Source organism: Rhinatrema bivittatum, chromosome 2 (assembly GCF_901001135.1).
Source record: "Rhinatrema bivittatum chromosome 2, aRhiBiv1.1, whole genome shotgun sequence".
Classification (NCBI taxonomy): domain Eukaryota; kingdom Metazoa; phylum Chordata; class Amphibia; order Gymnophiona; family Rhinatrematidae; genus Rhinatrema; species Rhinatrema bivittatum.
The window spans coordinates 733,852,075-733,875,384 of NC_042616.1; the positions used below are offsets into that span (position 1 = coordinate 733,852,075).

The 23,310-nt window shown below is 41.5% G+C and overlaps 1 protein-coding gene across 8 annotated transcripts in view; it reads right to left on the reverse strand.

The window, feature by feature from the left end:
- The window catches only part of ANGPT1 (angiopoietin 1), a 749,830-nt gene that overhangs the window by 139,881 nt on the left and 586,639 nt on the right, over window positions 1-23,310 (reverse strand). For 2 of the 8 annotated variants that reach the window (XM_029591875.1, XM_029591876.1), the window contains exon 7: window positions 18,889-19,055. In XM_029591875.1, coding sequence (XP_029447735.1) covers window positions 18,889-19,055 — 167 coding nt within the window. Of the gene's footprint in view, window positions 1-267; window positions 317-359; window positions 527-8,914; window positions 9,363-9,391; window positions 9,442-17,112; window positions 17,828-17,856; window positions 18,118-18,888; window positions 19,056-23,310 lie in introns of those variants that run through there. The other 6 variants (XM_029591880.1, XM_029591881.1, XM_029591877.1 and 3 more) reach the window with 6 other exon arrangements.

Below are 23,310 nucleotides of genomic sequence, written 5' to 3' on the forward strand. Positions count from 1 at the left end.
TGATAGTTAGAAAAATCTACTGGATTTAAAGCATATTTTTAAAATAATGGCCTCACACTAGCTAATTTAATTTTGGAGTAGGTTTCCCTCCTTTAAAGAAACATTTAATATGGCTGTCAAAGCGTCCCCTATCTCATTTTAAATGATTTTTAAGACAGCTGTTCAACATAATGCAGGGGACAGGAATTTTATTTAATCTGGATACCAACTGTAAAATCTCAGAACGAGACACTACCTTGAATCTGTCCCATCTTGCATCTGTATTGTGGTAGCACTAATTCATCATACAGACTGGAAACGAGCTGACAGATCAGCACTGGAAGCATCAGGAGCAGGAAACAAAGGGTCAGAATATCAGGTCCAGGTAGAATGAAGAGCAAGAAAAATAAAAATTGCTTCATTAAAATGGTGGTGGATATATAGAATAACTTCCCAAGGGAGATGGTGCGGCAAAATCAGTGTCCAAATTCAGAAAAACATGGGAGGAAGTGAAGTCAAAGCCTGGGGTAGGACGGCTTATTCCAGGCTGCAGTAGGAAATATAAATAGGAGGATAAATGAAATGGGCCTTACAGTCTTTGCATGTTGTCATGTTCTATTTTTCTGCTTTACATGAAATAAAATAGACTCTAAAGTCAACAGTGATGGCTGTAATAGGCAAATCTGAATTCCTGAATCATTTAGCTCTTGACTTCTGCGTTTAAGCTGTCTTCAGAAGCCAGGAATGCCTCTTAGGGACCGATTATCTAAAACTGAGGTTAGTTTGTTCTATATTATTCTTCTCAAACTTGATTATTTTTGGCCTCTGGAAGGCAAATAGTGGTAAATATGTTTTGAAAAAATACCAAGTGTATGGTTAATTTGTGATATTGTTTTGCTAAATATTAGAGAAGAATTCTTTTTTGACAAAGCTGTTTGAAATACTCTATTGTATCTCAATAGAATCTGATCTTGATTAGTCCTCTGGATGATTCCAGCTTCTCATCTGGACATAATTTATATATGGAGAGGTTGATTAATGATAGTTGATTCAGAAGATTTGTACCCTTCTGAATTGTTGTTCTTTGTGTGGTACTGGTTTTGAGGTTGTGGTTCTATTTTGAGGTTTCTTTCTAATAACTGGTGCTTTTCTTTCATTAGGGATATTATCTTTCTGAGGGTTTTTGGGTAGTTATTGTATGGCTTGTGTTTGGATTTTCCTGGGTGATCTTTGGTCATATGCTGCATGTACTAAATATAATCAGTAATTCTCTATTTTAGAGATGATCTTCTTGCAATACATAAGATGTATGAGATGATGTCACAGTATTCATGCTGTTCTGTGGCAATGCTATTCTATTCTGCCTAAGGGAACTAGTGAGTAAAGATTTTTTTTTCAGAAGCATAGAACTGACAGAAAATAAAAACCATATGACCCATGTAGTCTGCCCAGCTACATCTTTGATTCCCTTCCTCTCCCTCAAAGTCCTCGCTGCTTGTCCCATGTTTCCTTGAATTTGATCTGATCTTTGTCTGAACCTCCTCCACAGGGAAGGTGCTTCAATGCATCCACCGCCCTTTCTCTAAACATTTTTTTCCTTATTCCTAAGTCTGCCCCCTAAGCAAATCAACTTCTCTTGCTAGACTTTTCATCGCTTATAAGGACTATAATTCTTTACTGATGTCAGTTTTACTATGAATACCTCTGAATGTGTATGTAATAACACCCCTCTAACCCTAAGCCCCCTTCCTGAAAACCCATCCCGAGTCAAACTGCCCCTCTAGCGTGTACCTATATAGAGAGTTTCAAACTGACCCTACACAGAGGTGTGCTCTCACTCACTTTCTCTCCCTGCAAGATATGGCAACATTATTTTAAATGCTATGCACTTGCATTAAAATAATGAGGCATATTTTTGCTTGTGCCTCAATAGGCACATTTATGGGTGCAAGCGCGTTCCTTTTAAAATTGATCTATAATATTAGTTACACAAATAAGCTGAACATGTAAGAACATAAGAACATAAGAGCATGCCATACTGGGTCACACCAAGGGTCCATCAAGCCCAGCATCCTGTCTCCAACAGTGGCCAATCCAGGCCATAAGAACCTGGCAAGTACCCCAAAACTAAGTCTATTCCACGTTACCATTGCTAATGGCAGTGGCTATTCTGTAAGTGAACTTAATAGCAGGTAATGGACTTCTCCTCCAAGAACTTATCCAATCCTTTTTTAAACACAGCTATACTAACTGCACTAACCACATCCACTGGCAACAAATTCCAGAGTTTTATTGTGCGTTGAGTAAAAAACAACTTTCTCCAATTAATTTTAAATGTGCCACATGCTAACTTCATGGAGTGTCCCCTAGTCTTTCTATTATCCGAAAGAGTAAATAACCGATTCACATCATCCCGTTCTAGACCTCTCATGATTTTAAACACCTCTATCATATCCCCCCCTCAGCCGTCTCTTCTCCAAGCTGAAAAGTCCTAACCTCTTTAGTCTTTCCTCATAGGGGAGCTGTTCCATTCCCTTATCATTTTGGTAGCCCTTCTCTGTACCTTCTCCATCACAATTATATCTTTTTTGAGATGTGGCGACCAGAATTGTACACAGTATTCAAGGTGCGGTCTCACCATGGAGCGATACAGAGGCATTATGATATTTTCCGTTTTATTCACCATTCCCTTTCTAATAATTCCCAACATTCTGTTTGCTTTTTTGACTGCCGCAGCACACTGATCCAACGATTTCAATGTGTTATCCACTATGACGCCTAGATCTCTTTCTTGGGTTGTAGCACCTAATATGGAACCCAACATTGTGTAACTAAAGCATGGGGTATTTTTCCCTATATGCATCACCTTGCACTTATCCACATTAAATTTCATCTGCCATTTGGATGCCCAATTTTCCAGTCTCACAAGGTCTTCCTGCAATTTATCACAATCTGCTTTTTATTTAACTACTCTGAACAATTTTGTGTCATCTGCAAATTTGATTATCTCACTCGTCATATTTCTTTACAGGTCATTTATAAATATATTGAAAAGTAAGGGTCCCAAAACAGATCCCTGAGGCACTCCACTGCCCACTCCCTTCCACTGAGAAAATTGGCCATTTAATCCTACTCTCTGTTTCCTGTCTTTTAGCCAGTTTGCAATCCACGAAAGGACATCGCCACCTATCCCATGACTTTTTACTTTTCCTAGAAGCCTCTCAAGAGGAATGTTTGTCAAACTCCTTCTGAAAATCCAAGTATACTACATCTACCACTTCACCTTTATCCACGTTTATTAACTCCTTCAAAAAAGTGAAGCAGATTTGTGAGGCAAGACTTGCCTTGGGTAAAGCCATGCTGACTTTGTTCCATGTCTTTCTATATGTTCTGTGATTTTGATGTTTAGAACACTTTCCACTATTTTTCCTGGCACTGAAGTCAGGCTAACCGGTCTGTAGTTTCCCAGATCGCCCCTGGAGCCCTTTTTAAATATTGGGGTTACATTTGCTATCCTCCAGTCTTCAGGTACAACGGCGGATTTTAATGATAGGTTACAAATTTTTACTAATAGGTCTGAAATTTCATTTTTTAGTTCCTTCAGAACTCTGGGGTGTATACCATCCAGTCCAGGTGATTTACTACTCTTCAGTTTGTCAATCAGGTCTACCACATCTTCTAGGTTCACCATGATTTGATTCAGTCCTTCTGAATCATTACCCATGAAAACCTTCTCCAGTACGGGTACCTCCCCAACATCCTCTTCAGTAAACACCGAAACAAAGAAATCATTTAATCTTTCCGCGATGGCCTTATCTTCTCTAAGTGCCCCTTTAACCCCTCGATCATCTAACGGCCCAACTGATTCCCTCACAGGCTTTCTGCTTCGGATATATTTAAAAAGGTTTTTACTGTGGGTTTTTGCCTCTACGGCCAACTTCTTTTCAAAATCTCTCTTAGCTTGTCTTATTTTATTTATTTATTTACGGGTTTTTTATATACCAAGGCACGTTTGCAAAACATCACCTCGGTTCACAATGTAACATAACTGAGCAACAAGCTTTACAGTTTTTACAAGGGCATTCATCAAATCAATCAGAATAATTAGCAGGGGAAAGTAAAAGGGGAGGGGAAGAGGGGAGTATATCCACAGTGGGTGGACGGTAGGGAGAGTAAGAAGAAAGGACAAGAGTCAGTCGGGTGGTCATGTCGCATCTTTGGGGGGGAGTCAATTCGTTAGTCCGGGTACGCTAGTTTGAACAGCCATGTTTTAAGATTGTGCTTGAATTTTTTGTGGCAAGGTTCCTGGCGTAGTTGGGAAGGCATTTTATTCCAGTGGGCAGTTCCTGCAATGATGAATGATCGCTCTCTAAAGGTGGTGTGTTTCATGAGCTTAGGAGAGGGAGTCTGGAGTTTGGCCTGGTGAGGCGTTCTTGCGGGTCTGGTCGGAGTGTGAAGCAGGAGATGTTCTGGGAACCATTGCATGTCATGGTTATGAATGGCTTTGTGTATGAGCATGAGTACTTTATATACTATCCTGGAGGTTACAGGGAGCCAGTGTAATGATTGGAGGATGGGAGTGATGTGGTCATGATGGTGAGTATTGGTAAGGATGCGTGCAGCAGCATTTTGTAATAACTGTAGCGGTTGTAGAGAACTTTTTGGTAAGCCCAGGAGGATAGCGTTGCAATAATCAATTATTATTATCAATGTCTTATCAATGTCTTACATTTAACTTGCCAACGTTTATGCTTTATCCGTTTCTTCTGCTGGATTCTTCTTCCAGTTTTTGAATGAAGATCTTTTGGCTAAAATAGCTTCTTTCACCTCCCCTTTTAACCATAACGGTAATCATTTTGACTTCTTTCCACCTCTCTTAATGTGCGGAATACATCTGCACTGTGCTTCTAGAATTGTATTTTTTTCAATGAACACGCCTCTTGGACATTTTTTACTCTTGTAGCTGCTCCTTTCAGTTTTTTTCTAACAATTTTTCTTATTTTATCAAAGTTTCCCTTTTGAAAGTTTAGCACGAGAGCCGTGGATTTGCACACTGTTCCTCTTCCAGTCATTAAATTAAATTTGATCATATTATGATCACTATTGCCAAGTGGCCCCACCACCGTTACCTCTCTCACCAAGTCCTGTGCTCCACTGAGAATTAGATCTAACATTGCTCCCTCTCTCATCGGTTCCTGAACCAATTGCTCCATAAAGCTATCATTTATTCCATCCAGGAACGTTATCTCTCTAGCATGTCCCGATGATACATTTACCCAGTCAATATTGGTGTAATTGAAGTCTCCCATTATTACCACACTACCAATTTGGTTAGCTTCCCTAATTTCTCTTAGTATTTCACTGTCTGTGTCACCATCTTGACCAGGTGGACGGCAGTATACTCCTATCACTATAGTCTTCCCTGACAACAAGGGATTTCTACCCATAAAGATTCAATTTTGTATTTAGTCTCATGCAGGATGTTTATCCTGTTGGACTCTATGCCATCCCAGACATAAAGCACCACACTGCCTCCCGGGTGCTCCTCTCTGTCATTACGATATAATTTGTACCCCAGTATAGCACTGTCCCATTGGTTATCTTCTTTCCACCATGTCTCTGAGATGCCAATTAAGTCTAGGTCATCATTCAATGCTATACATTCTAATTCTCCCATCTTACTTCTTAGACTTCTGGCATTAGCATACAAACATTTCAAAGTTTGTTTTTTGTTTGTATTTTCATTCTGCTTTTTAATTGATAGGGATAATTTAGAATTTTTTAGCTCAGGTGAGTTTTTAGTTACAGGCACTTGGACTACTTTTCTTATTATTGGAACCCCACTGTTGGGATGCCCTAATTCTAATGCATCATTAGTATCCTTTGAAGATACCTCTCTCCGAACCATGCGCTGCCGAGCGACTGTCGGCTTTCCCCTTTGTTCTAGTTTAAAAGCTGCTCTATCTCCTTTTTAAAGGTTAGCGCCAGCAGTCTGGTTCCACCCTGGTTAAGGTGGAGCCCATCCCTTCAGAAGAGACTTCCCCTTCGCCAAAAGGTTCCCCAGTTCCTAACAAAACTGAATCCTTCTTCCTTGCACCATCGTCTCATCCACGCATTGAGACTCCGGAGCTCTGCCTGCCTTTGGTGACCTGCGCGTGGAACAGGGAGCATTTCAGAGAATGCTACCCTGGAGGTTAAATTTGGCTTCCAGAACCTCTCTCCCACATTTTCCTATGTCATTGGTGCCCACATGTACCACGACAGCTGACTCCTCCCCAGCACTGTCTAAAATCCTATCTAGGTGATGCGTGAAGTCCGCCACCTTCGCACCAGGTAGGCATGTTACCAGGAAATCTTCACGCCCACCAGCCACCCAGCTATCTACATTCCTAATAATCGAATCACCAACTATGACGGCCGACCTAACCCTTCCCTCCTGGGCAGTAGGCCTTTGGGAGATATCCTCAGTGCGAAAGGACAATGCATCACCCGGAGAGCAGGTCATTGCTACAGGATCCTTTCCTGCTGTACCCGGTTGATGCTCTCCCATCATGAGACCTTCTTCCTCCAAGGCAGCAACAGGGCTGTCAGTCTGAAGTTGGGACTTGGCTACTATGTCCCTGAAGGTCTCATCTATATACCTCTCTGTCTGCCTCAGCTCCTCCAGGTCTGCCACTCTAGCCTCCAGAGATCGGACTCGTTCTCTGAGAGCCAGGAGCTCTTTGCATCGCATGCATATGTACAACTTCTCACCGGTGGGTAAAAAGTCATACAAACAGTCTAACTTCAGTTAGTCAGCCAGAGTGACTCACTGCTCTCTTGATTAACAAATGTTGGTACCTTTTCAAACCCAATCACACTACCTCAACACCTTTCGAAGGTGAGTAACTGAGCTGAACTTTTCAACCTTTTTACTTAGGTATATACTGCTCCTAGCTTATTTCTAGCTTCTGGCTACTTTTTGTGTTTTTGTTTTTTTTTTTAATACAAACTCTCAGTTTGAATTAAATACAAACACTCAGTTCTTTAAAAGTCTGCAGAACACTCAGTTCTGCAGACTTTTAAAAATAAACACACTACCTACTGCTTACTAGCTACCTTATTGACTGACTATTTAAAAATACAAACAATCTAACTTGTTTATTCACTATGGTAAATTAAATTAAATTACATAGAATAATTAGGGATGTGCATTCATTTGTGACAAAATAGGAAATATAGACAATATTTCTTATTTCTTTGCAGTTCAGGGGGGGTCCCAAAATGATAGGAAAACCCACGAAATAAATTACCCACATTGCTTCTTTTTGAAAGATAATGTCACAAGCTACTCCTCGTAAGGTAGGGTCCACAATTATTTTTTTCTTAATGTGCAAATAAATTCTGTTCAGCTCAGATTGTGCATCCTCTGCTAAGTGAACCTTGCAGTAACAAAGATAAAGGATTACACTGTCACAGATTACTTTTCACACTTAAGCACAACAAGGTCCACTGAGATTTTATCCAATAACATTTCTAATCCTAAGCCTTCCTGTCTGGTGAATGGATTTATTTATTTGAACATTATATAACCTGCATGATCTCCTATTCTCAGCGGTTCACTTATTTACATTTATAAAACCAATTACATATACAAACCATTACAGACAATAAAATAACCATATCCATTTGATTAGATAATTATCATATTCCTGATATCAGATGGAAATAAACCCACCAACACAAATTCTCAGCAATACAGATTATCAATACAGTCTTAGTTACTAAAAGCCTCCTAAATAAAAATGCTTTTTGATTTTTTTCTAAAGTGTAGTAAAGAATTATCATTCCTATGATCATCTGTGATAAAATTCTACAGCTGGGGGCCCTCCAACCCAACCAAATGCTCATACGACTCATATAGACTAATCAGCTTGAAGGAAGGCACATCCAATAATTTCAGCGAAGAGGACTTCAGAGTATGGCTGGAATGATAAATCTTTAATACTGTATTAAAGCATTGTGGAGTGATACCATTAATGGCTTTGACAATCAATGTCAAAAGCTTGACTTTGATTTTCTATTCAATGAGAAGGAAAACCAATTTTTCAAGAACAGGGGTAAGGTGATTTCTAAGGGAAACCCAGAAAACATATAAGCATTTGCTTTATAAGATGGCTGATTAGCCCTCAGAACATTTTGAGGGACTCCTAGGAACAAAGAAATACAATAGTACATAGATCAGACATTTCCAAAAAATGTTTCAAATTTTTTGTAGTTGGCATAATATAGTAAAAATGCAGATTCCTACATTGTCATTTTATGGTAATACACGTTATTAAAGACCAATTCTATGGGAAAATTAGAAGAGGCAGAATAAGCAAGAAATATCATTTCACTTTTCTTCAGATTGAATGCTAGTTTATTAAGAGAAAGGCAATCATTAATAGAATTAAGACATGTTGCTATCCTTCCTAATGCACTGGAAGATGTGGTAGAAATGGAAAAATAAAACTGAATGTCATCTGTGTAGATCTGTTATTCAAACTCCAAGTTAAACAGCACACAACAATTAAGGAAATATAAATATTGAAGAGCATCAACAATAATGCCAATCCCCTGAAGTACTCCTGTTCTTATACATATCAGCAGAAATCCTTTGGGAGCGATCAGTGAGAAAAGATGTAAACCAATGTAATAATACTACAGGTTTTAACCCATCGAGGAAAGTTGCTTGATTAGTATATTATGATCAAGGGTATTAAATGCAGAAGAGATATTTGTTTTAAACAAATTTTATTGGTTTTAACAGCAGTACAACAGAGTGGAAAGTGCTAGAGTTCTGAAACACTCTCCATAAACATTAGATAACTCCAACCAAGTCCATCCCTTCCACCCCAGTCCACCCCCATACCCACCCACTCCCCTCTCTCTAGAGAAATAGCATCAGTCCACACTTGATAAAACAGTGTCCACAATCTGTTCTTGAGTGTGACAAAAAGAAGCAGCCATGTGAGCTACTGCCACTCATTAAGAAGTAAACTACAAGTTTTATGTGGGAGAGATTGCAGGTATGAGTCCCATATGAAGAACAGTTTCTGGTGATGCGAAGACTGTCTCATGGTCGTGGCATCCAGTATCATCATGTGATGAAGACAGTAACGCCATGTCCAATACAGCGGAGGGGTGTCTTCTCTCCAATGCAACAAAATGACCTTTTTGGTTACCAAGCAGGCTTTGTGAATAAACAAGTGAGCACCCAAATCTCTTACCCTTAATGGAGAAATGCAACCAAAAAGTAGCCACATAGGAGAAAGTGGAATGTGGACTGCCAGGAGTGTTTCAAGGTAACGAACATCAGGAAATATTTCTTCACAGAGAGTGTGGTGGATGCCTGGAATGCCCTTCCAGAGGAAGTGATGAAGACCAAAATAGTCAAAGAATTCAAAGGGGCATGAGATAAACATTGTGGATCGCTAAAGGCTAGAGAACGGAAATTAAGATAAGTGTGCACATTAGTAACTTGATCATGTGGCAGTTACTACTAGGGATGTGAATCATTTTAGGACGATTAAAATTATCGTCCGATAATTTTAATATCGTCTTAAACCGTTATGGAACACAATACAATAGAGATTCTAACGATTTATCGTTATAAATCGTTAGAATCGTGAGCCGGCACACTAAAACCCCCTAAAACCCACCCCCGACCCTTTAAATTAAATCCCCCACCCTCCCGAACCCCCCCAAATGACTTAAATAACCTGCGGGTCCAGCGGCGGTCCGGAACGGCAGCGGTCCGGAACGGGCTCCTGCTCCTGAATCTTGTTGTCTTCAGCCGGCGCCATTTTCCAAAATGGCGCCGAAAAATGGCGGCGGCCATAGACGAACACGATTGGACGGCAGGAGGTCCTTCCGGACCCCCGCTGGACTTTTGGCAAGTCTCGTGGGGGTCAGGAGGCCCCCCACAAGCTGGCCAAAAGTTCCTGGAGGTCCAGCGGGGGTCAGGGAGCGATTTCCCGCCGCGAATCGTTTTCGTACGGAAAATGGCGCCGGCAGGAGATCGACTGCAGGAGGTTGTTCAGCGAGGCGCCGGAACCCTCGCTGAACGACCTCCTGCAGTCGAACTCCTGCCGGCGCCATTTTCCGTACGAAAACGATTCGCGGCGGGAAATCGCTCCCTGACCCCCGCTGGACCTCCAGGAACTTTTGGCCAGCTTGTGGGGGGCCTCCTGACCCCCACGAGACTTGCCAAAAGTCCAGCGGGGGTCCGGAAGGACCTCCTGCCGTCCAATCGTGTTCGTCTATGGCCGCCGCCATTTTTCGGCGCCATTTTGGAAAATGGCGCCGGCTGAAGACAACAAGATTCAGGAGCTGGAGCCCGTTCCGGACCGCTGCCGTTCCGGACCGCCGCTGGACCCGCAGGTTATTTAAGTCATTTGGGGGGGGGTTCGGGAGGGTGGGGGATTTAATTTAAAGGGTCGGGGGTGGGTTTTAGGGGGTTTTAATGTGCCGGTTTTGCGATTTTTCGATTTTTCACGATTTTTCACGATTTTTCACGATATTTTACCCCCCCAAACGGCAACAATACGATTCCCTCCCCCTCCCAGCCGAAATTGATCGTTAAGACGATCGAGGACACGATTCACATCCCTAGTTACTACCCTTAACAGAAGGCATGGAGATCACTACCTTAAACTAATAGAACAGTTATTCTTCAGCTTCTAACAGCTTTTAAATTAAGAACTCTATTCAAACATCTCCAATCTGGCTACCAACTTGCCACCAGATGATTGCACTCAGAGTTATTGTCATGGTTTCATCTGCTGTGCAGTCTTCCCGTGCAAAGGTTCAGCCTGCTATGCAGTCTTCCATCCACCAGGAGTCCTCAACGAGCCTTGCTCACTAACTTGCCAGTTACCTCCTCACTGAGCCCAAGCCTCAGCCCTATTATGCACAAGCCTCTTCCTTGAGTCACCTCAGCTCTCTGAGCTGGCCACTCTTTCCTGGTTTTCCTGTCTTTCCTTGCAGCATTCCCAGGCCTCGTGTCCTGCCTTGCTGCCTATCTAGTCCTTCTGCTTTGACAAGCCTTGTGCCCTCTAGGCTTCCTGACTTGCTCTGTGGTCTCTCTTGGCCTCTTACCTTGTTCTGTGGTGTTTCTTGGCATTTCACCTTACTCTATGGCCTCTCTTGGCATCTTGCCTTCCTCTGGGCCCTTCCAGGACTTCTGGCCTTGCTCAGTAGCCTCTCAAGTCCTCCCATTTGGGCTTCTCTGTCTTAACTTATGGCACCCGGGCCTACTAGAATTACCTTGCCCAGCCTCATGCTCTGTTGGACTTTCTTGTTCCCTTGTATCTGTCTAGTCCAGTCCTGTCCTTTTTTAGTTCAGTCCTGTCCTTTTTTAGTTCAGTCCTGTCCTTTTTTAGTCTTTGTTCTACCCAGTCCAGTTCACACCCTTGTCTATCCCCCAGTCCTTGTCCTTTTCCTCAGATTCAGACCCAACTTGTGCTCTCTGTCCAGCTCCAGCCAGTACCTATATCCAGCCCTCAGTAAATACCTGTATCCATCTGTCAGTCTATGCTGCCCTCAGCTTCAAGCCTGCCTTACCTTGTTCAGCCTATGCCTAATCTCATCTCCCAGCCTGCACAGAAGCTCCCAGTCCATTTCTGCATCGTGATGTTCCACAGAAGACAAGTCTTGCCAGCCCCCAGAACCCAAGGGCTCAGCCTTTGCGGAGGGGGTTGGTTAGGCAGAAGATCAGCTCCAATCTTGTCCTGCAGCCCTATACTACCTCTGTGGAAGTGCTCCCTGATTCCAACCTTCCAGCCCGTGACAGTTATCTTATTCAGAGCTGCATGGAGAAGAACATTTCTCTCCTATTAATTTTCAAGACTGTAAAGTCCTCAGTGCATTCCATATCTTCTGTTTCTGACTGGGGAGGTATATCTTGTAGCTCTTTTTCCATACTTTATTCCTTCTCCAGTGCCTCAGTTTCAGTTCTCTATTCTGTAGCAGACTCTTCTGCTACCTCAGCCAACTCTCTTCAAGTGATCATTAGCTTCATTAAAAGTATCTAGAAACTGCATTTCCCTGTTCCTAGCCTGCCTATCCTAAGTCATATGGTCAGCCTTACCTCCCTAGTCCTCATGGGAAAAACAGTTTCTAGCTGTGGCCATATTGACTTAGGTCAATATGTAGTTTATAATGTTGGCCTTTGAAAATTAAGTGCACTTAACCCAAGTAAATTGGCTTTTGAAAATTGCTATGATTAGTATGTAATATTTACATTTACATTTTCCTTTGAAAATTACCCTGACTGAGTATAATTTTTTTTAAAAGACTATGGACTAGACAGATTTTGTACTAGGGATTAAGCAAAGCATAGGGCACACAAAGGCAGTAACTTCCAAATGGGTGCACGGGGACACATATACAAATGTGCATTGGTGTGAGGCAAAAGACTTGGCAATTTTATAACATGTGCACATATACGCATGTATGTTACAATGTAGCCTGGACATGAGTATGTGTGTGCCCAATTTTGCAAGTGGGTGCACATAGCCATTAGGGATGTGCAGAGGGACGCCATACGTTGCATTCGGGATTCGTATTCGTCGGGGAGCAGATAAGTTGCATTCGGCCGTATGGCGCCCCGATGCATTAATACGGCGATTTCTATTTGTGTCCCAGCTAAAATTAAAATTAACTACAACCCCCCACCCTCCTTACCCCCCCCCAAGACTTACCAAAACTCCCTGGTGGTCCAGCGGGGGGTCCGGGAGCCATCCCCTGCACTCTCACACCCTTGGTGCCGGTTTTATCATGGCGCCGATAGCCTTTGACCAACTATGTCACAGGGGATACTGGTGCCATTGGTCAGCCCCTGTCACATGGTAGGAGCACAAGATGGCACCGATGGCCATGTGACAGGGGCTGACCAATGGCACCTGTAGCCCCTGTGACATAGTAGGTCAAAGGCTATCGGCGCCATGATGAAACCGGCACCGAGGGTGTGAGAGTGCAGGGGATGACTCCCAGACTCCCGGAACTCCCACTGGAGTTTTGGTAAGTTTTGGGGGGGTCAGGAGGGTGGGGGGTTTGTTTAAATTGATTTATTTAGGCTGCCGAATAATTTGGCGAAGATTCGTGTATTCGTGGGGAATCGCGATACATTTCGCTTCCCCACGAAATCAATGAAAATGGCAACATCCATTGCGGATTGCCAATACGTAGGGACTGAATGCACACCCTTAATAGTCATGTAGTTGGGTATGAGCTTCGCAAGGGGAGGGGATTTTATAACAGGCACGCGTCCATGTCATGACCAGATTCACCAGTTGGTTCACCAATTCTCCTAGCCTAGAAATAGATCCTCCAAACTCGCATGGTTTTTTAACCTGCACTTCCCCCAGTTACCTTAGATCACTTAAACCACTCAGGGATGCCAGCTGATTTTTTTTAAACTTACATATCCTCCATAGCAGATGTAAACTTACATGACACTGGACCTGGGCACATGCCCAGGTACTTGGTGTGCACATTTCTTGGCCACTCCCTGGAACACCCATACCCTGCTGACCAATGGCACCATTGTGTATGCATCAGCACAATCACACACATCCCTCACTTTATAAAATTGGGTGGACACGTGCATGTGGTTGATGCATGTTCCTACCGATATCGGCAAACATCTCTTTTAAAATTCACCTCATAGCTTGCAAGTCAGTTTGTTTGCATCATTCTAGAACAGCATATATTTTATTTAAGGATTCAATTTCTTGCAAAGACAAGTTGTGCAAGAAAAGATTGGCAGAAATCTTGTGGGATTTTTGCCATGTTCTTAAATATGGCCCATGCAGCAGAGGTTCTTAATTCTGGACCTTGAGTGCTGCAAATATGACTACTTTTTCAGAAAGTCCATAATGAATATTCAGCACATGCACTTGTGGGCAAAAAGCAGCCTGTTTTATACATGTTGGCTGCTTTGAAACCCAGAGCTGTTTGTAGCCTTTGAAGATCAGCGTGTGGGTTTTAAAGAATATAGTATTCATGTGTAGGTATATGTGTGTATACATATACACACACGTTCACACACATGCATACTATATTCTTTAAAACATATACTCTCAACTCTGGGCTTCAAAGGCTACAAACAGCTCTGGCTTTCAAAGCACATATATATATACATACATATACACATTTACATATAAACACACACATATACATACACATATACATGTGTGTATATATATGTATGTATATACATACAGAAACAGTAATGAGAATCGGATAAAAGAAAGCCCTTTATTATACCGCCCGACTCTGGCCGAGTTTCGCTCTTTTATCACAGAGCTGCCTCAGGGGCAATTCATTCAAGCAGGACTTGGAAAAGTCAATAACGTATTAATTATCAGCGCGGATGATTTCACTCCAAAGTAGTTAGACTTTCAATCAGCTGTAAGACTGCTCGCTACGTGGATTTACTGACTTCACACAGCATCGCTACGTGAAAGTCTAACTACTTTGGAGTGAAATCATCCGCGCTGATAATTAATACGTTATTGACTTTTCCAAGTCCTGCTTGAATGAATTGCCCCTGAGGCAGCTCTGTGATAAAAGAGCGAAACTCGGCCAGAGTCGGGCGGTATAATAAAGGGCTTTCTTTTATCCGATTCTCATTACTGTTTCTGCTATACGGCTTACTGGATCGGTTACCGATTTGTATATACATACATACATACACATATAAGAACATAAGAACATAAGAAAATGCCATACTGGGTCAGACCAAGGGTCCATCAAGCCCAGCATCCTGTTTCCAACAGTGGCCAATCCAGGCCATAAGAACCTGGCAAGTACCCAAAAACTAAGTCTATTCCATGTAACCATTGCTAATGGCAGTGGCTATTCTCTAAGTGAACCTAATAGCAGGTAATGGACTTCTCCTCCAAGAACTTATCCAATCCTTTTTTAAACACAGCTATACTACCTGCACGAACCACATTCTCTGGCAACAAATTCCAGAGTTTAATTGTGCGTTGAGTAAAAAAGAACTTTCTCCGATTAGTTTTAAATGTGCCCCATGCTAACTTCATGGAGTGTCCCCTAGTCCTTCTACTATCTGAAAGAGTAAATAACCGATTCACATCTACCCATTCTAGACCTCTCATGATTTTAAACACCTCTATCATATCCCCCCTCAGTCGTCTCTTCTCCAAGCTGAAAAGTCCTAATCTCTTTAGTCTTTCCTCATAGGGGAGTTGTTCCATTCCCCTTATCATTTTGGTAGCCCTTCTCTGTACCTTCTCCATCGCAATTATATCTTTTTTGAGATGCGGCGACCAGAATTGTACACAGTATTCAAGGTGCGGTCTCACCATGGAGCGATACAGAGGCATTATGACATTTTCCGTTTTATTCATCATTCCTTTTCTAATAATTCCCAACATTCTGTTTGCTTTTTTGACTGCCGCAGCACACTGAACCGACGATTTCAATGTGTTATCCACTATGACACCTAGATCTCTTTCTTGGGTTGTAGCACCTAATATGGAACCCAACATCGTGTAATTATAGCATGGGTTATTTTTCCCTATATGCATCACCTTGCACTTTTCCACATTAAATTTCATCTGCCATTTGGATGCCCAATTTTCCAGTCTCACAAGGTCTTCCTGCAATTTATCACAATCTGCTTGTGATTTAACTACTCTGCACAATTTTGTGTCATCTGCAAATTTGATTATCTCACTCGTCGTATTTCTTTCCAGATCATTTATAAATATATTGAACAGTAAGGGTCCCAATACAGATCCCTGAGGCACTCCACTGTCCACTCCCTTCCACTGAGAAAATTGCCCATTTAATCCTACTCTCTGTTTCCTGTCTTTTAGCCAGTTTGCAATCCACGAAAGGACATCGCCACCTATCCCATGACTTTTTACTTTTCCTAGAAGCCTCTCATGAGGAACTTTGTCAAACGCCTTCTGAAAATCCAAGTATACTATATCTACCGGTTCACCTTTATCCACATGTTTATTAACTCCTTCAAAAAAGTGAAGCAGATTTGTGAGGCAAGACTTGCCCTGGGTAAAGCCATGCTGACTTTGTTCCATTAAACCATGTCTTTCTATATGTTCTGTGATTTTGATGTTTAGAACACTTTCCACTATTTTTCCTGGCACTGAAGTCAGGCTAACCGGTCTGTAGTTTCCCGGATCGCCCCTGGAGCCCTTTTTAAATATTGGGGTTACATTTGCTATCCTCCAGTCTTCAGGTACAATGGATGATTTTAATGATAAGTTACAAATTTTTACTAATAGGTCTGAAATTTCATTTTTTAGTTCCTTCAGAACTCTGGGGTGTATACCATCCGGTCCAGGTGATTTACTACTCTTCAGTTTGTCAATCAGGCCTACCACATCTTCTAGGTTCACCGTGATTTGATTCAGTCCATCTGAATCATTACCCATGAAAACCTTCTCCATTACGGGTACCTCCCCAACATCCTCTTCAGTAAACACCGAAGCAAAGAAATCATTTAATCTTTCCGCGATGGCCTTATCTTCTCTAAGTGCCCCTTTAACCCCTCGATCATCTAAAGGTCCAACTGACTCCCTCACAGGCTTTCTGCTTCGGATATATTTAAAAAAGTTTTTACTGTGAGTTTTTGCCTCTACAGCCAACTTCTTTTCAAATTCTCTCTTAGCCTGTCTTATCAATGTCTTACATTTAACTTGCCAATGTTTATGCTTTATCCTATTTTCTTCTGTATTCTAGATATATATAGTGAAGCTATTTAGACATAATTGTACAGAACATATTTTAACTGACAAAGCTATTTTCTTCTTATTTCTGGAATTTGGGCCATTTTATTGAAAAGAATATATATAGATATTTTTAATAGCCCATGTGTTTAACATTACCCTTTTTATCTTAGATTCTCTGAACTAATAAAATTTAGCAGGAAGAAGATAAATAGTTCAGATTTAAAAAAACAAAAAACCCCAAAAAACAAAAAAATAGCCTTTCTGAAATCAGCACTGGAAATATTCCAGGTCTGAACCAAACATTAGGGTAACATTTTGGAAAATACTGTAACAGGAAAAAAATGCTTTATATATTTTCACAGACACAATTTTATCACAGAATGCATTTTTATTATAATACAATCTATCATAGTTGAACTCTGGATCCTTTTTCTTCTTACCCATCTCTAATCTATAACATATAAAGACACTGCCTTTGACTGTGCTGTCCCATTCTGATTTTATCCTTCGATTTTACAAGCTGCTTGGTTTCAAATTTGCTTGGTCTGATGCCCAAATTAACTTGTAAGCTTGTTTTCATGTGCTAGCAATGGTTTCTGATAAAACTGTGCTTGTGATTTCTCTTGCATGCAGAAAGTTCTACTTCCAGTTTCCATGTTTATTTCTATGCCTGGGCTGTAATAAAGTTGCTGAATGTATCAATGATTTTGCAAAGGCAAGAGTACCTAATTTAATTGGTTTAGGTATTATCAGCCCACCATAATTGAAGCTATACAGAGTAGAGCGCCTCTACAGAAATTCAAAGCAGGCATGAGAATTGTGAAACAACTGTGAACCAGAGAATCTGCTAGGGCTGATGTCTTTCATCCCCTTTATTTGTGTCACTTCAAGCATTCAAGAGTCTCTCAAGGAGCCTTCTTAGATAAAGGGACAGAAAAGCTTCCATTATGGTACCAGAGGCTGGGCTTTTAGGATTCAGGGATTATAGTGCTCATTTGTCACAGTTCTTGAAGCCATTTCTGAAAACATCAGGGATTCTGGTACGAGCTGTCTTGTTTGGGGGGGGGGGAGGACATTTGGTTGTCCCCACAGAAACATGTCTACAAGAAAAATCTTTTCGTATAATAAACTTTTTAAAGTTAACATTCACATTGAACATCAAATTATTACAAAGAAGTGCTTAGAGACTGGCCTTTTAATTTGAAATAATTGTCACTTGGATATTTCTCAAGCACTGAGATTGGAACTGGCAAAGTGCCATATTTTATCAGCAAAAAATTGAAGACATATGCACAATTGAATGACGTAGGAAAATTTTAAATTGTTAAAATAATGTAGAAAGCATACTGATCATGGCTGTACATTTATCTGGCTTCTGGAGGGAATATTTCTGAAAGAAGTGAAAAACATATTGTAGGGGTCTTATTTTAAAAGTGAACTAAAACGTTTGAGCAATGGACAGAATAGTACACTGAGAGGCTTAAGTACTATGGTACAAAAAAAATGATTTGTGCATAGGGCCCTGAGAATGCAGAAGTTTTTTTTGGAAGCATATATAAAAATTAGCTTTCCTCACATTATCACATTATATCTGCCCTGATTAGACTAAAAATCACTTATGTGTAATTAATGTTCTTGATTAGCATAAATTACCATCCAGGGAAACTAGCAGATGGCATGCAGTGATTCTTCTAAAACCATTTCACAGTGTGACTCTCTGTACATGTGTGATCTGTGCTGCATTTCATTGATTCATTAGCAGTTACATATTTATGTCCTCAAATAGTACACAAAGAACATGCTTATAAAACTCAACATCCATCAACTTATTGTACCATTACCTGGAGCATAGAAATGTAAGTTTTTATTAAAAAAAAAATCAAACACAAAGACACAAAAAAATAATTTGTAACCCAAATATTTCTTTTAAGAATAATACTGTAATAGAGGAAAAGTGAATTCAAAGTGCTTAACTTTCAGATCCAGACTCCCTTACTTTTTTTTTGTCACCTTAGGATTTTTTTGCAGTAATATAAAATTCAGCTTTTTCTAACACGTAGATTTTTAGGTTTAAACATTTTCCCTTCATAGTGCATTCTGTAAGTCAATAGTAATTAAGCTTTGATTTGCTTTGCTGAGAGTATAAAATGTAAGCCCTTACCTGTAATTCTGCTTTTCATTCCCTATGTGAAATCGGTCATATTGAGAATGTGCTCGATTTCCTTCCCAATCCATTAATTCAATTCGTAAAGAGTACTGCCTCTGGCTAGTAATTGCAAAGATAAACTCATTTCCCAACCAGTATTCACCAGACGGACTGCCGAAGCCCTAGGAAAAAGTTGGTAAATAAAGACTTAATTTATCATTAAGTAGTAATTCAACATTTACCATGAGCCAGCATGGAGTTTTCTTGTCTTGAAATATAGTTAGCATCACTTTTATTTATTTTTTTCAAAGTAAAGGTGCCTTATTGTTAGCATACCCGGAATCCGGGGTCTTTTTTTAATTCTTTTTTTTTTTCACTTTCAAATTTCTCATTTTGTAAACAGAGCCTTTGAAATCATTTTTTTCTTTCCCCTATGAATTGCCAAGTTTCTTTTGATGTGTGGGGAGGGGTTGTTGGTGTTTTCTGTGGCCAGGAATTTGAGCTAAAAGTAATTCTCTTAGGGCCAGATTTTAAAAGGGTTACGCGTGTAACCGGGTTCACACGCTCCAGGCCTATTTTTAAAAGGCCTGGCGACGCGCATAAAGCCCTGGGACATGTGGGGTGGGGCGGTCCTAGGATGGGGTGGGAGCAGGATCCTGCATAGCAGCCATATTTGCCGCTTTGCTGGGGATCGTGCGCCGGCAGTCGGCCAGCACGCACAACTTACTTCAGCCCCAGGGCAGCCTCCCACCATTGCTCCTCCCAGGTACCTACTAGGGTGCATGTGTGCATGCAACCCACATCTTTGTACCACCCTTGGCATGAACCTCGAGGGTGTTCTCTCATGCTGACGTCACGCCATCCGGGTATATTACCTTCACTCATTTGCTAGCTCCCCGAGCTATCAAGGACTCAAATCCATTCTTGTCTACACTACTCTGCCACTTCCGTGCTGCCGCAGGAAGCTCTCTCTCTCTGCCCTTCGGGGTATATGCTAACCTGGGTACCCGCTCCTCAGGGGCCCTCTACTTTATTTCAGGTGCCTTACAAGGAACAGGTACTCGCTCCTCGAGGGCCTGCTCTCCCTGCCTCAGTGCCTGTACCTTCTACAACGACCTGGTGGAATCGCATATCAACAGCAAATACCTAAGGGTAGATTTTCTAAATCTACGAGCGCGCGTACTTTTGTTCGTGCACCAGGCGTGAACAAAAGAATGCTGGATTTTATAAGATACGTGCGTAGCCGTGCGTATCTTATAAAATCCGGGGTCGATGCGCGCAAGGGGGTGCACATTTGTGCAACTTGCATGCACCGAACCCTGCGTGCACTGCCCGTTCCCTCCGAGGCCGCTCCGAAATCGGAGCGGCCTCGGAGGGAACTTTCCTTCTACCCCCCTGCACCTTCTCCTCCTTTCCCCTACCTAACCCACCTCCCCCCCCCGGCCCTATCTAACCCTTCCCCCTACCTTTGTTGGCAAAGTTTCGCCAGCCGGAGGCAGATGTAACTTTGCGCGTGCCAGCGGGCTGCTGGCGCGTCATCACCCGACCCGGGGGCTGGTCCGGAGGCCTCAACCACACCCCCAGGCCCACACCACACCCCCAACACACCCCCTGACACGCCCCAAAAATTGTGCCGCCCACCCGGCACGCCCCGACACACCCCCCTTGCAAAGCCCCGGGACTTACGCGCGTCCCGGGGCTTGCGCGCGCCACCGAGTCTATGCAAAATAAGCTCGGCACGTGCAGGGGGCTTTTAAAAGGGTTACGTGCATAACTGCGGAACCTCCTGATGTCATCTAGGAGAGAAGGGCTCCCTCTGCCGAGGTCCCTGAGATTGCAACTACAAGACTGCCTCACTACTGCCACCTCTGGTGGTTCTACCCAAGCCGTTTAATAAAAGAACTCTTGTGTTTGTGTAGTACGAGTCTAGCCCAGTGCTGTGGCTCCTCACGGGGTTCCTCCCCTTGGGCGTGGTCACCTCCACAGCACCCAAGGATCCACAAACACACATAATAACAACAAATACTCATAATAAAACCTTTTTCAGGTACATTCAAGGTAAAAAGCCTGTGAGAGAGTCAGATGATCAAGGAGTAAAAGATGCACTTAGGGATGCCAAAGCCATAGCAGAGAGACTAAATGAATTCTTTGCTTCAGTATTCAAAGGTGATGATTCAGAAGAACTGTGAATCTGGAAGAAGTACTAGGACAAATTAACAAACTGGACCAGATGGTATACATCCCAGAGTGCTGAAAGTACTAAGAAATGAAATTGCAGACCTGTTATTGGAAATTTGTAACATCATCTATGGTACCTGAAGACTGGAAGGTTGCCAATGTAATGCCAATTTTTAAAAAGGGATCAAGAGATGATCCAGAAAATTACAGACCAGTGAGTCTGATGTCTGTGCAAGGCAAAATGGTAAAAACTATAATAAAGAATATAACTGCTGAACACATAGATAAGCATAGTTTAATGGGACAAAGCCAACATGGCTTCAGCCAAGGGAAGTCTTGCCTCACAAATTTGCTACATTTTTTTGAAAGCATAAATAAACATATGGATAAAGGTGAGCCAGTTGATATAGTATATTTGGATTTCCAGAAACCATTTGATAAATTCCCTCATGAGAGATTTCTTAGGAAATTAGAAAGTCATGGGATAGGTGGCAGTGTCCTGTTGTGGATTGTCAACTGGTTAAAAGGTAAAAAACAGAGAGTAGAGCTAAAAATGGTACATTTTTCCAATGGAAAAAGGTGAATAGTGGAATGCCCCAGTGATTTGTTCTGGAACCAATGCTTTTTAATGTATTTATAAACAACCTGGAAATGGGAATAGCAAGTGAGGTGATAAAATTTAGTGATGGTACAAAATTATTCAAAATTATCAAGTGACCAGAGGATTGTGAGAAATTGTAAGAGGACATTGCAAAACTAGGAGAATGGGCATGCAAATGATATTTAATGTAGACAAGTGCAAAGTGATGCACTTAGTGAAGAGTAATCCAATTATAGCTATGAAATGCAAGGTTCCACATTAGGAGTCACCACTCAGGAAAAGGATCTAGGTGTCATCGTTGAAAATACAATGAACTATTCTGCTCAGTGTGCAGCAGCAGCCAAGAAAGTAAATAAAAGCTAGGGATTATGGAGAATAAAACAGAGAATATCATAATGCCTCTATATCACTCCATGGTGCGACCTCATCTTAAGTATTATGTTCAGTTTTGTTCCCCACATCTCAAGAAAGATATAGCAGAATTAGAAAAGATACAGAGAAATGTGACCAAAATATATGGACAATTCCCCTATAAAGAAAAGCTAAAGAGGTTAGGACTCTAGCCTGGAGAAGAGATGGCTGAGGGGAGATATGATAGAGATTTATAAAATAATGAGTGGAATGGAACGAGTAAACTTAATCAGTTGTTTACTCTTTTGAAAAGTACAAAGGCCAGAAGGCATACAATGAAGTAACTGGGTAATATATTTAAAACTAATAAGAGAAAATATTTTTTTACTCAATGCATAATTAAGCTCTGGAATTGATTGCCAGCAGATGTGGTAAAAGCTAATAGGATAACTGCATTTAAAAAAGGTTTGGACAAGTTCCTAGAGGAAAAGTCCATTAACAATTAAGGGAGAGTTGCAGAAATCCAATTTTTATTCTTGGGATAAGTAGCTTAGACTTTATCTACCCCTTGGGATCTTGCCAGGTACTTGGGACCTGGCTTGGCCACTGTTGGAAACAGGATATTGGTCTTGATTGACCTTTGGTCTGAACCAGCATGGCAAATCTTATGTTCATATTTGAAAAGGGGTCTTGCACACCACATAAAGGATGATTTGGTATGGTTGGACCCTCCCAGAGAAACTGGAAGTGTTAACCACTCTCTGCATCTAAACTGACAGATTTGTGAAGGAATGAAATCAAGAGAAAAAAAAAAAGAGAAGTTCCTAAATTCAGAGAGAAGTGAAATGCCACCCAGTAGACAGAAATTCCCTAAGAAATCCATGATAATTGATGTTGTGAGATATTAGACATAAATCAAAGAGAGGGACAGCACTGGACATGTCTTGCATTTACTGTGGATCTGTAGGTCTTTAGCTGGTCAATTTCCTCAAGAGACCAGAAAATTGTAAATCCAAGGTTACCAGTGAGCTGTCTAAAATAAATAATCCTGCTAGGAACCCAAACTTCTTACGTGGTAATCCCAATTTGGCTTTTTGGAAGGAATAAGAACTGCACATGCTTGCTATGGTCAACTTAGGTGCCTTGTTATCTCTTTTGGATAGTACATTCATCAAGCAATAAGAGATCCTAAGACAAATCAGTGGAGGAGCATAATAGTAAAACTATTAAAGATTCCCCCTTAATCTCAAACCCAGTTATGCTGGAAACCCAGTTGCTGATAATGACCAGAATACAGAAACACCAGG